Genomic DNA, 13,639 nt, shown 5'->3' with positions numbered 1-13,639 from the left:
AAACTTTCAATTAACGTTTTTCATAACGTTTTGGAACTTTATGAGAATTTCCTGCCCACCTAACCTACCAGAGGACCCTTAACTAACTGTTGTTAAAAAAATATCATATTTATTTTCATTTTTTTTCATTTTCATATTCGTAGCCTGGTGGATAGCGTGCAGGACTCGTGATTCTGTGGCGCGGGTTCGATTCCCGCACGAGGCAGAAACAAATGGGCAAAGTTTCTTTCACCCTGAATGCCCCTGTTACCTAGCAGTAAATAGGTACCTGGGAGTTAGTCAGCTGTCACTGGCTGCTTCCTGGGGGTGGAGGCCTGGTCGAGGACCGGGGCCGCGGGGACACTAAAGCCCCGAAATCATCTCAAGATAACCTCAAGATCTCAAGATAACTTCCTCTTTCGGCCATACTGGCAAACGGCCAAAAGCGATGTTATTTTTAAGAGCACAGGTTGTTCAACAGGTGGTGCAGGGACGCGCCACAGAGGGGCATAGTTAAAATATAACAGTATCCAAGGCTCGGCTCTAATCATCCTTTGGGTAAAGACCCGAATTTTATGTTATATTCATCTGTATTACCAAATACGATGATCTTCTATCTTATTATTTAGCCAATAATTCTCATCAAAGCCCTTTTCCTGTCTCTTAGTCAGGTCTTAATAGACAGCAAGAATGTCTAAGACCTTCTCAAGAGCTGAGGAAGGGATAGTGGTCTATCGTTCTCCCAACAATGTTTTGGTTTTATTTTTGAAGCCCAGCTAAGACCCATTAAGGAAAAAAAAAAACAATTCGCACAACTACTTAAGAAACCTTTATATTACTCCTTAATTACGACGGCTTTGATTGCATTCATTAAGCAATTTACGAGTTCCGAAACTTATTAATGCAAGTTGATCATTTCTATAATCAGTCTCGTAGTGCTTCGATGATCATAAACTGTTTAATTTATTATTTATGAATTAATCTAACAAATCCACAAGGGCTGTGACGATGATCCTCGTCACGGCCCTTGTGGATTTGTTCACTTGATGCATCTATATATTTACTACATATAAACTATATATTTACTACATATTTACTATATATAAACTAATATATTTACAAATAAGAAGGTACATTGAGTTTGTGAGAGTACGCATCATTGTTTTCTTTATATATAAAGAGATTTATATATAAATATATATATATATATATGTTTTCTTTATATATAAAGAGAGGCCTTTAATCCTGATATTCCCGGGAATACGACCAGCCAAATCGTTTCACAACCAAGTACCCATTTTACTGTTGGGTAAACAGAAGCTACAGTTAAGGATTGGCGCCCCATTCAATCCTCCCCCGGCCAGGATACGAACCCGGGCCAAAGCCCTCGCAAAACGCCACGATTGGAATGATTAGTGTACTCACATTCTTGCACAGTCACTATAACACACGCAGCCTTTCGTAATTAAATGACAATAAAGACCTACCGTGATAAAGAAAAAAGATGTTTAGGTCTTGTAAGTAGTTGTATAAAAGCTTGATGATCCCTGGCCCTGAACATCTTCCAGATTAGTGGCCAAGTAAGGTGGTCGGTACATAGAGCTGGAGCTCTCAGCTTCAAGTGAAGGTGAACATCTTTTTGTTTTATATTTTTATAAGCGATACGGGGATTTGCAGTGTGGTTTTAAGGCTTTGCTAGCGTCCTCAGGAGGAGTTACAAAAAAAAAAAAAAAAAAACATTATTACTTAATTAAAATTATATAGTATCAATACCCCACTTCCCATCTGCCTGCAAACAAGGATTTATTGAGCAAACAAATCATCCATTGATATATATATATATATATATATATATATATATATATATATATATATATATATATATATATATATATATATATATATATATATATATATATATATATATATATATATATATATATATATATATATATATATATATCCAATGAATAAGCTAATTAATCTCTAAGACCTAATTGGGAATTCTCCTTGTCTCTGTTGACTGGTCGACGGCTAATGATATGCAAGGATGTTAATGATATTCAGGGATGAGTCCTCCACACACCTCTCATCTCCTGCTCAGGTGAGAGGCGCCCAGCCTAAACAAAGGTGGTTTTAATAACCGAACGGTTCAGCTGGCGGCGTTTCAGCACCGCTCCTGTGCCAGGTAAGTCCATCACGGGCTCACCATAGCCCGTGCTACTGGCCCCGCTCCTGTGCCAGGTAAGTTACGGGCTCACCATAGCCCGTGCTACTTGGAACTTGTTCCGAGTAGCTAAATCTATAACAACAAGCTGGTGGCATGTGCTATATTAGGGGAGGGGGGGGGGAAGAGAGGAGCCTCGGTGGTATAGTTGGCTTCGTTCTGGACTCACAATCGGGAATCCCGGGTGCAAATCTTGGGCGGGGACAGACGTTGTTAGACAGACACTTCATGTCTCTATACACCTAGCAGTCAATAGGCATTCAGGAGTTAATCAGCTGTTTGTGGAGCGGCATTCTGTCAGTAGTTCGACCTTGAGGGGGGGGGTATAATAATAATATAAAAATATAAAGGTATTATTTTCCAGTGCCACGAACAATTACCATAAACAATAAGCGAGAATAAGGGCAGCAAGATGTTGCGTAAAAGTAACCAATCAATTTGCTAGAAAGTAGCAGCACCAGCAGCGGCACCACCCAGGAACAGCACCAACAGTCGCCATGATCAGTGCAATAAATCAATCCAAATCATTTATCCTCACACACACACACACATAAATCAACAAACTACCAAGAACAACGTGCGTCCGAGAGTTCGAGCCATTCGTATGACCACCGTGACCTCTGACCCGTCGACGTGGCACCGCATTCTGAAGAACATGATATATCTCGCACAGACAATGGCATGATCTGGTCAGCTGTGACTGGTCAGGAAGGCAAGAAGAACGGCGGGGCTGTGATCAGCATGATTAACGTGTGATCAGCATGATTAACGTATGATCAGCATGATTAACGTATGATCAGCATGATTAACGTGTGATCAGCATGATTAACGTGTGATCAGCATGATTAACGTGTGATCAGCATGATTAACGTGTGATCAGCATGATTAACGTGTGATCAGCATGATTAACGTGTGATCAGCATGATTAACGTGTGATCAGCATGATTAACGTATGATCAGCATGATTAACGTGTGATCAGCATGATTAACGTATGATCAGCATGATTAGCGTCTGAAATCCCGTAACTTTCACAGGTGGTCTAATGGAATCTTGTGTAGCATACTTTATTTAAATAGCTTTTTGTTTACCTATTATACAGCTCTCGGAGGATTTAACTACCTGGTAAAGCCTTTGAAGGCTTTATAATTACCTTGTACAGCCTTCGAACTTTATTTCAATAGAATGATCTATCGTATACTGTATTCCAATAAAATGCTGAGTCTTATTCACTCTGTTACAATAGAATGCTGCATTTTATTCTCTATTCAAATAATGTGATCTATTATATATCATTTTTTTTTCAGTGGTGTATGCTTTATATATTACATTCTCCTCCAATAGAACACTTGTGTATTTTTTTCTATTGAGTCAAATTATGTATTTTATATTTTCTCTCGAATATATGCACACGTATTTGTTTAAATTTGTTAATGTTGTCTTATAGATCTAGACGAAATTAGATTGTTTCAGGCTAAATACGTTTCTGAAATGTCTGAAAAGGAAATTTCTGAAATAATGACCTCAATCGTTGCGCCGTTGTTATATCCTCTGGATGAAACGAATTAGTTTTTTTGTTCTTGAAGAACATCATAATTTTCTGGATCGTATGATTCGTTACGACTAAATTATGTTCATTATAAATCCATGTATGATTGATGATCAAATCACACACTAGAAGATGAGGAATCGACGATGTTTCGGTCCATCTAGGACCATTATCGAGTCGATTGAGGTCCAGAATGAACCGAAATGTTGTCGTTTCTACATCTTCTGATGATGTTGTTGTTGTTGTTATAGATTCAGCTACTCGAAACAAGTTCCAAGTAGCACGGGCTATGGTGAGCCCGTAACTTCTGATGAGTTGTTTGGTCGCTAAATCTCCAGCTACGTTATTGGGACTCATCGTCTCCATTTGTTGTCGAATTTATCGAGAAATTGAATTTGTTGTAGGCTGTGTGTAGGCCTATAAACACAGCTTAGGTGTAACGAATTATAAGATTTAGAAAATTATGATTTGTATAGGCCTATACACCTCATCGCAAAGTGTGTAGGCAGGCAAATTGGACGAATTAAGAGTGTGGGTGTAACCTATACAGGTTTGATACATGTGTCTCTCTCCAATACACTGTGGGTATACCCATTGAGACACACGCTATACACTGTGGGTATACCCATGGGGACACACGCTACACACTGTGGGTATACCCATGGGGACACACGCTACACACTGTGGGTATACTCATGGGGACACACGCTATACACTGTGGGTATACCCATGGGGACACACGCTACACAGAGCAGACGAGTCACTGATATATCCCACATACTGACGCCCCCTAAAGACAAAAGTGGGCGTGAATGCTCAAGTCGTGGGCGTACCTTATGCCCCACACCCACACGTGGGCGGAGGTACACGTTGGTTTAAAGTAAAGGATCTCATTTGACTTTATATATATATATATATATATATATATATATATATATATATATATATATATATATATATATATATATATATATATATATATATATATATATATATATATATATATATCTCGCGTTTTCCTCAATTTTTCAGACGAAAGTCTACTCTCGTTCACAGATATTTTTGTATATATTTATATAACGCTTTAAAAAAATTATAGCATTATATATTATAGTCAATTTTCATATATTGGGAAGTCGTTTTTTAAAGGTAAGTCATGTTATAATACATCAAATTATAAATCGTATTATTTAACTCATAACTATTTTTACAAAGAAATAAACGCATGAACATGCGTAGAAAGTAGCCACAATAATAATAAATTATAAATATTTTTATTAATATAATTCAAAAATAAAATGGTTTGAAATTCGAAAGTAAAAATATAAATATATATGTTTGTGTGTGTGCATTCACCTAGTTGTGCTTGCGGGGGTTGTGCTTTGTTCTTTCAGCCCGCCTCTCAACTGTCAATCAATCAACTGTTACCAACTACTAACGTGTGTGTGTGTGTGTGTGTGTGTGTGTGTGTGTGTGTGTGTGTGTGTGTGTGTGTGTGTGTGTGTGTGTGTGTGTGTGTGTGTGTGTGTGTGTGTGTGTGTGTGTTTGTGAAAGGTTGCAGGAACGCGCAAGCCATAGATCACTAAGAATTCTAAATGACCCGGCCAAGATTCGATCCCATGACGTTCAGGATCACACCCTAACGTACACAGTACCGTATAACCCCCCAAACGTGATCACCATTGTTCACGTTTGGAGGTAATCTTGGATGTCATGGGTTCAAATCCTGGTCGGATCAGGATTTGGGACCCTTCTTAAATCCTGGCGGACACTTGTATACGCAAGTGGACGGCGTCGCCAGGGGCTCCCCGCTGGCTCTCTTGTTCGCGAACTTATACATGGGGACTATTGAGCAGAGACTTCTGGTCGGATTCGACCTAAAACCCGCCATCTACTGCAGGTATGTCGACGACATATTTGTACAAGTTCGGATACCGAACGACTTGTTGCAGTTGAAGGAAGCTTTCGAGCAAAACTCAGTTTTAAACTTCACTTATGAGATGGAGAGTTGGTGGGGGGGGTGGTTAGCTGCTCTTCTTAGATGTAGCAGTCATGGAAAGGAACAGCAGCTTTCATGATGTAGTATATACCAAGGAGACATATATAGGGATGTGTGTTAACGCTGACAGCGACGGCCCGGAGAGATACAACCCGAAGGTTGTGAACAATACGTTGACCGAGCTCTCACTCACAGCTCTGGGTGGAAGCAGGTGGATGAGGAGTTATGTAGAATGAAACAGATTTTGGTCAACAATGGTTTCTCCAATGGTTATGTCGAAGACATCATAAAAAGTAAGGTGGCGAGGTGTGCAACAGGCGACGGAACATCTCATACCACAATACCCGGACTACCAATAACATTGTTCTACAGAAACTTCTTCTCCGCGGCCTACAAAGCAGAGGAAAGAGCCCTAAAAGAGATCATTGAGAGCAACGTTACCTTAACTGACGTCAACCAATAGATAAAACTAACAGAATAGGAAATAGGAAAACCGCGAATAAGAATAAGGAAATAAGAATAGGAATAGGAAATAAGATTATAAGAATAGGAAAACCGCCGACCTTCTAATGAAGAATTCTCCCGACACCAAGAAAAACGCCTTGAAAGACACCAATGTTGTCTACGCCTTCACGTACCCACTTGGAGGAGTGTCAGCCCCAACGATCTCAGTATATAGACAAGACAGCAACGTCTCTCTCTCTAGGCGTTTAACAATGCACCAACAACAGGGCTCCATCAAGGAACATATAATCGCCACACACACAACGAGACGATCACCAGGGATATTTTGACGAGCAACACCGAAACATTTGATATATACAATGAAAATAGAAGATTAGATAACAGTGAAGCGCTGCATATCAAGAAAGCTGAACCAGCAATCAATAACCAGCTAATACACAGTTACACTCTACCCCTTTCTTCAAGACCCCGGACCAATGCAAAACCTGGACCGAATGACCCTGCAACAGAAACGGAAGTAACTAGAAGAACATAAACTGCCAACATGTCACACTCTTAGATTGATGATTGATAAAGATTAAGCCACCCAAGAGGTGGCACGGGCATGAATAGCCCGTAAGTGGTACCACACTCTTAATTTCTTACTCCATTATATAGGACCCCCCATTATATAAGACCCCATTAATATCCCATGTATGTCATTCATCCATGTCACCAACCACCTCACCATTAGAGGATATAATCAAGTGCTACACACAAGAATTTTTTTTTTTACGGGCTCACCATAGCCCGTGCTACTGGAACTTATTGTTCTGAGTAGCGAATCTTAAACAACAACACAAGAATTTGTCTTTGAGAATGTGAGGCGAGACCTTGCGAAACGCATCACTAGGCGTCAGACCTAAATATTAAGTAAAAATGAACTTTGAAGAGTTAACTTTTAATCTTCCTGCTTCAGTGAAGACATAAGGAATATTGAGAAGATTCGTGCCAGAATCATAAATCTAAAACTTTCTGTCGTTTTCAACGAAATTATATATATATATATATATATATATATATATATATATATATATATATATATATATATATATATATATATATATATACAAGCGATTAAAGGTTTTAATTAAAATATGTAATATTTCCCAGTTAATATGTATCTTAGAAGTTTGAGATGCATATATTATAGACAAGATGCAAATCAAATACTTAAATTAAATACTTAAATACTTTCAATAAAATACTTAAATGGCGACTGGGAGGTGAATGGAGCCGTGTGGGGTAAGGGGAAGGTTCTAATGCAAAGGGGGCAATGGGGGAATTGGTTGATGGGTGGATATTTAGTGCAGGTAAATAGGGGAAGAGGGAGACAGTGGGATGACTGAGTAGGAAGATGACAGTGAAGAAAATAAACAGGAAAACTCCCTCTAAAATTTCTTATATAAATTGAACCTTTCCTTGGCCAGGGCGGGGTGGGTGGAGTCGTGGGCGGCCAGGGCGGGGTGGGTGGAGCCGTGGGCGGCCAGGGCGGGGGTGGGTGGAGCCGTGGGCGGCCAGGGCGGGGGTGGGTGGTGCCGTGGGCGGCCAGGGCGGGGGTGGGTGGAGCCGTGGGCGGCCAGGGCGGGGGTGGGTGGTGCCGTGGGCGGCCAGGGCGGGGGGAAAGGAGCAGGCTAGGGAGGGGATGGCCCAAGGACTAACAAGACTAGTCCTGGTATCAACACCCTGACAGAGAGGGAGGTATACCAACTCTACACCCAGACAGAGGGGGAGGTATATCAACACTGCACCCTGACAGAGGGGGAGGTATACCAACTCTACACCCAAACAGAGGGGGAGGTATATCAACACTGCACCCTGACAGAGAGGGAGGTATATCACCACTACACCCTGACAGAGGGGGAGGTACACCAACACTACACCCAGACAGAGGGAGAGGTATATCAACACTGCACCCAGACAGAGGGGGAGGTATACCAACATTACACCCAGACAGAGGGAGAGGTATATTAACTCTACACCCAGACAGAGAGGGAGGTATATCAACACTACACCCTGACAGAGAGGGAGGTATACCAACTCTACACCCAAACAGAGGGGGAGGTATATCAACACTACACCCAGACAGAGAGGGAGGTATATCACCACTACACCCTGACAGAGGGGGAGGTACACCAACACTACACCCAGACAGAGGGGGAGGTATATCAACACTACACCCTGACAGAGAGGGAGGTATATCAACACTACACCCTGACAGAGGGGGAGGTATACCAACACTACACCCAGACAGAGGGGGAGGTATATCAACACTACACCCTGACAGAGGGGGAGGTATATCAACACTACACCCAGACAGAGGGGGAGGTATATCAACACTACACCCTGACAGAGGGGGAGGTATACCAACACTACACCCTGACAGAGGGGGAGGTATATCAACACTACACCCTGACAGAGGGGGAGGTATATCAACACTACACCCAGACAGAGAGGGAGGTATATCAACACTACACCCAGACAGAGAGGGAGGTATATCAACACTACACCCAGACAGAGAGGGAGGTATATCAACACTACACCCAGACAGAGAGGGAGGTATATCAACACTACACCCAGACAGAGAGGGAGGTATATCACCACTACACCCTGACTGAGTTGGGAGGTATATCAACTCTACACCCTGACAGAGGGGGAGGTATATCAACACTACACCCAGACAGAGGGCGAGGTATATCAACACTACACCCTGACAGAGAGGGAGGTATATCACCACTACACCCTGACTGAGTTGGGAGGTATATCAACTCTACACCCTGACAGAGGGGGAGGTATATCAACTCTACACCCCAGACAGAGAGGGAGGTATATCAACACCACAATAAACATTCACCCAAGACAGACATAATCACAAGGGGAAAATATAACTCGCTAAATTCAGCAACTGCTAAATGTATCATCCGCTTAATTCAGCAACCGCTAAATGTAGCATCCGCTAAATTGAGCATGCACGAAATATGTGCATTCATATCCCTATCCTATTGCATGTCTTGCAACAATATGAATGTGTCAGTAATATTATTTAAAGGTTGTCACAAAAAATCACTTTTCATTGGATAAATGCTCCTGTTTTGCATTATTTTATTAAATGTTGAAATTAAGATCGATCACAATTAACTCACATTTCAACATGACTTTTCTGGATTTTCTGTTGTACTCATGTAGTGGGGCTTGCGGGGGTTGAGCTTCAGCTCTATGGTCCCGCTTCTCAACTGTCAGTCAACTGAGCTTACTCCTGAGCCTATTTGGTTATTATCATATCTACATTTGAACTGTGTTTATAGTCTGTCTCCACCACATCCCTGCCTGATAGTGTGTGTGTGTGTGTGTGTGTGTGTGTGTGTGTGTGTGTGTGTGTTTGTGTGTGTTTAAGACTCATCTCTATTCTTCACCCGTTCTGGTTGGACTGGTCAGTACATCGAAGCCCTCAACCCGTGAGAGATGCTGAGGGCTTTACCGTTATGCATGAAGTCAACGGTCTACAGGTCCCCCCACCTAATCCAACGTCGTGGGTGGACAACACGTTGGTGACCACAACGCAAGACGCTCAGCCATCAACATTCTTCATGTTGGCCGTCTTATGAACTTCATACCATCGGCGATCATTCATTCTTAGACAAGTGTTTCATTTGGAAAATGTTCTCTCAGCATGTAGACACGACTAGAGAGAGAGAGAGAGAGAGAGAGAGAGAGAGAGAGCAAGAGCAGACAGACAGACAGACAGTGAACCAAAATGAGAATGTGAACAGGACAAAATATCCAGCAAAACCTTGACTACAAAACACCTTTCTAACGGAATATATCAATGTAAGGAGACGCCAGGGGTGTTGGCCACGTTTGAAAGGTCTGGTGGGCGTGGTGGGCGTGGATCGTGGGCGTGGGTGGGGGTGAGTTCGTGGGCATTGTGGGACAGGTCGTGAACGTGGGGCGTGTGTGGGTGGTAGGCAGTAGCATAGGCAAGGTCACCGGATAGGTCAGTACATGGGAGGGTGTGGTGGCGGAGGCGAGGTCCCGCGGCTGCACATCCCAGATCCCAGGTCGATTCCAAGTTATATTTTACAACGTGTGGTTACAGCGTGGCTTTCTGGTTTCTAAGAGCCAGACGATGTCATAATATTTTGCTTCTATTTCTTGGCTGTATGTTTTATATATATATATATATATATATATATATATATATATATATATATATATATATATATATATATATATATATATATATATGTATATATATATATATATATATATATATATATATATATATATATATATATATATATATATATATATATATATATGCGCCCCTCAATCCGAAAAAAAACTTTCTGATATCTCTCATTCATTCGTGTTTCTAGTTTACGTCCATTTTCTCTTGTTCTCGTGTTCCTCATTTTCATTATATATATATCTCTCTCTTTAACTGTTGTCTTAGTGGCAGAGAAGAACGAGGCTGTTGAAGGCTGAGCGTCTTGGGTTGCGGCTGCCAACTTCTTCTATATCGTTACATATCTCCCTTCTTCGTTCCTTCAATATTCTGCAATCAAGTTCCCTCATCATAGCTCAATCCCCCTCAGCTTTGGAGCCAGACTTCTTGCATATCTTCGTATATCTTTTTTTTCTAGATTTATTGTTATTTCTTCAAGTGGACGCTCCATCCGTCCGCTGCTGCATACTCGAGACTTAGTCTCACGTAGGTTAAATATAACCTTCGGAAGCCTCCTTTGTTTAAGTTGCTATGAAGATCATCCGGAAATTGCGTGTGTGTTTGTTTATGTGCGTGTGTGTTTGTGTGTTTGTCTGCTTTTTTTATTTTGAATGGTAATTTAATATCCAATACTAACAAGTACTTCAAAATACATGTAAACGAACATCAGAACATGTTTATATATATCTGGCAAGCAACAGATTTTGACCTATTGAGATATACATCTGCTGAATATGCATATATCCACCCAACATTTATGCATCTTTCGAACATGTATACATCCGCCGAGCACGTAAACATCATCCAAACATGTATTTATTAGAAGCCCTTATAAGTGTCGGAGTGTGGAGGTCTTATCGACGAGGCGTGCAGGAAACACCTGGCACTGGCAGGAGGTCCTTGGAGTGGGAGGAGGTCTTGGCACTGGGAGGAGCACCTGGCACCCATCTGGGAGCAGCCCTACGTACCCAGCTCAGAGAGCAGCCCCCACGTATCCAGCTGAGATCAGCCCCCACGTACCCAGCTGGGAGCAGCCCCTACGTACCCAGCTGGGAGCAGCCCCACGTACCCAGCTGAGAGCAGCCCCCACGTACCCAGCTGGGAGCAGCCCCACGCACCCAGCTGAGAACAGCCCCTACGTACCCAGCTGAAAGCAGCCCCACGCACCCAGCTCAGAGCATCCCCCCCCCCAGGGGCATCCAACTGGGAGCATCCTTCGGGAGAGATCACGATGACTTCTGCAGCATCCCTTCCTCATCCCACAACAGTTCTAGGGAAGGTCTGCTGGGTCAAAGGTTGCACGAGCTGGTTACGTATTTCGGCAATACATCTTGAAGACATCCAGCCACCTGTCGTTACCTCAAGCAGTTTTCGGAGCGTATTACGTAGCAGGGATTTCTAGAGGCAGAGGCCAAGCTTGTCAGAGCTTGATGCAGCACTGATGAAAAAAAATTGAAATCTCTGAGCCCCTTGTACAAGATATAAAGTGGTAATCTGAAGGCAGAAGGAAGCTCATTGAATATAATCAAAGTCTTGGAGGAGCTTTGCAGAGATCTTTGCATTCCACGTGAGGGTAAAAAAAAAGGATGATTTGTAGGACTGATGGCCTCAGGGATGCTGGATCTGGAAGGAGGTCCTTGGAGTGGGAGGAGGTCCTTGGAGTGGGAGGAGGTCCTTGGAGTAGAAGGAGGTCCTTGGAGTAGGAGGAGGTCCTTGGAGTTGGAGGAGGTCCTTGGAGTGGGAGGAGGTCCTTGGAGTGGGAGGAGGTCCTTGGAGTGGGAGGAGGTATTTGGAGTAAGAGGACGTCCTTGGAGTGGGAAGAGGTCCTTGGAGTGGGAGGAGGTCCTTGGAGTAGGAGGAGGTCCTTGGAGTAGGAGGAGGTCCTTGGAGTAGGAGGAGGTCCTTGGAGTGGGAGGAGGTCCTTGGAGTGGGAGGAGGTATTTGGAGTAGGAGGAGGTCCTTGGAGTGGGAAGAGGTCCTTGAAGTGGGAAGAGGTCCTTGGAGTGGGTGGTGGTCCTTGGAGTAGGAGGAGGTCCTTGGAGTAGGAGGAGGTATTTGGAGTAGGAGGAGGTCCTTGGAGTGGGAGGAAGTCCTTGGAGTAGGAGGAGGTATTTGGAGTAGGAGGAGGTCCTTGGAGTGGGAGGAGGTCCTTGGAGTAGGAGGAGGTCCTTGGAGTGGGAGGAAGTCCTTGGAGTAGGAGGAGGTCCTTGGAGTAGGAGGAGGTCCTTGGAGTGGGAGGAAGTCCTTGGAGTAGGAGGAGGTCCTTGGAGTGGGAGGAGGTCCTTGGAGTAGGAGGAGGTCCTTGGAGTAGGAGGAGATATTTGGAGTAGGAGGAGGTCATTGGAGTGGGAGGAGGTCCTTGGAGTAGGAGGAGGTCCTTGGAGTGGGAGGAGGTCCTTGGAGTGGGAGGAGGTCCTTGGAGTGGGAAGAGGTCCTTGGAGTGGGAAGAGGTCCTTGGAGTAGGAGGAGGTCCTTGGAGTGGGAGGAGCACCTGGCTACCACTCATTAGGCCCTTCCTGAGCTTCAAAGGATAATTGGGTGTTCGTTCCTCCCCTTTCATGTCCTTTATTTCTTCTTAATGTCTCTATCCTTTTCAGAGTAACTAATCAAAGTAGTTTATAGAGCAAATCAGACAAGCTCAGCCTTACAGACCGAACAAACGCCATGAAAGTCTTGTCCCTGACTGGGCTGTGGGATCAAAATATAAAAAAAATTGAAATCTTCCCAAGTTAAACCACATATGAACGTTATCCTACGATAGTGGTATTGTAACTCTTATATTATCCATGGGAATTTAATACAAAGTCATGTGTAAAAATTACACATGGAGCATTTTTTTATAAATACTCACCACATATAATTATTTATAAGTAAATTTTGGGTGGCAATAAATGCTCTAAGACCTGTTCAGTGGTCCACTTTACACCTCCCTAAAGACCACTACTTAATGAGTGGGACCACAGCAATCTCCAGATCCGTCAGTGGGGAAGGTGGTCAAGGTGCCCACTAAAGAATATATATATCTAATGTCTCTGCCTCGTTCCCAAACGTTTCAAATGTCTAAGATGCTTAGATAGCCTTAGATGAAACTTTCAGGTTTTCTGGATGATTTCCTAAATGCTTAAGCTTAATATCAACAAAAAAGTCATGTAGCGTTA

General features: G+C 42.9%; 1 protein-coding gene across 1 annotated transcript; it reads right to left on the bottom strand.

Moving 5' to 3' along the window:
• Positions 1–12,006: 12,006 nt before the first annotated feature.
• Positions 12,007–13,041, bottom strand: LOC138367958 (uncharacterized). The gene has a single exon (XM_069330243.1). It carries the CDS (start codon positions 13,039–13,041, stop codon positions 12,007–12,009), a length of 1,035 nt encoding a protein of 344 aa, XP_069186344.1.
• Positions 13,042–13,639: the final 598 nt, after the last annotated feature.

The sequence above is a fragment of the Procambarus clarkii genome, chromosome 24, assembly GCF_040958095.1.
Source record: "Procambarus clarkii isolate CNS0578487 chromosome 24, FALCON_Pclarkii_2.0, whole genome shotgun sequence".
Lineage (NCBI taxonomy): Eukaryota > Metazoa > Arthropoda > Malacostraca > Decapoda > Cambaridae > Procambarus > Procambarus clarkii.
This window is presented reverse-complemented; position numbering and strand designations above follow the sequence as displayed.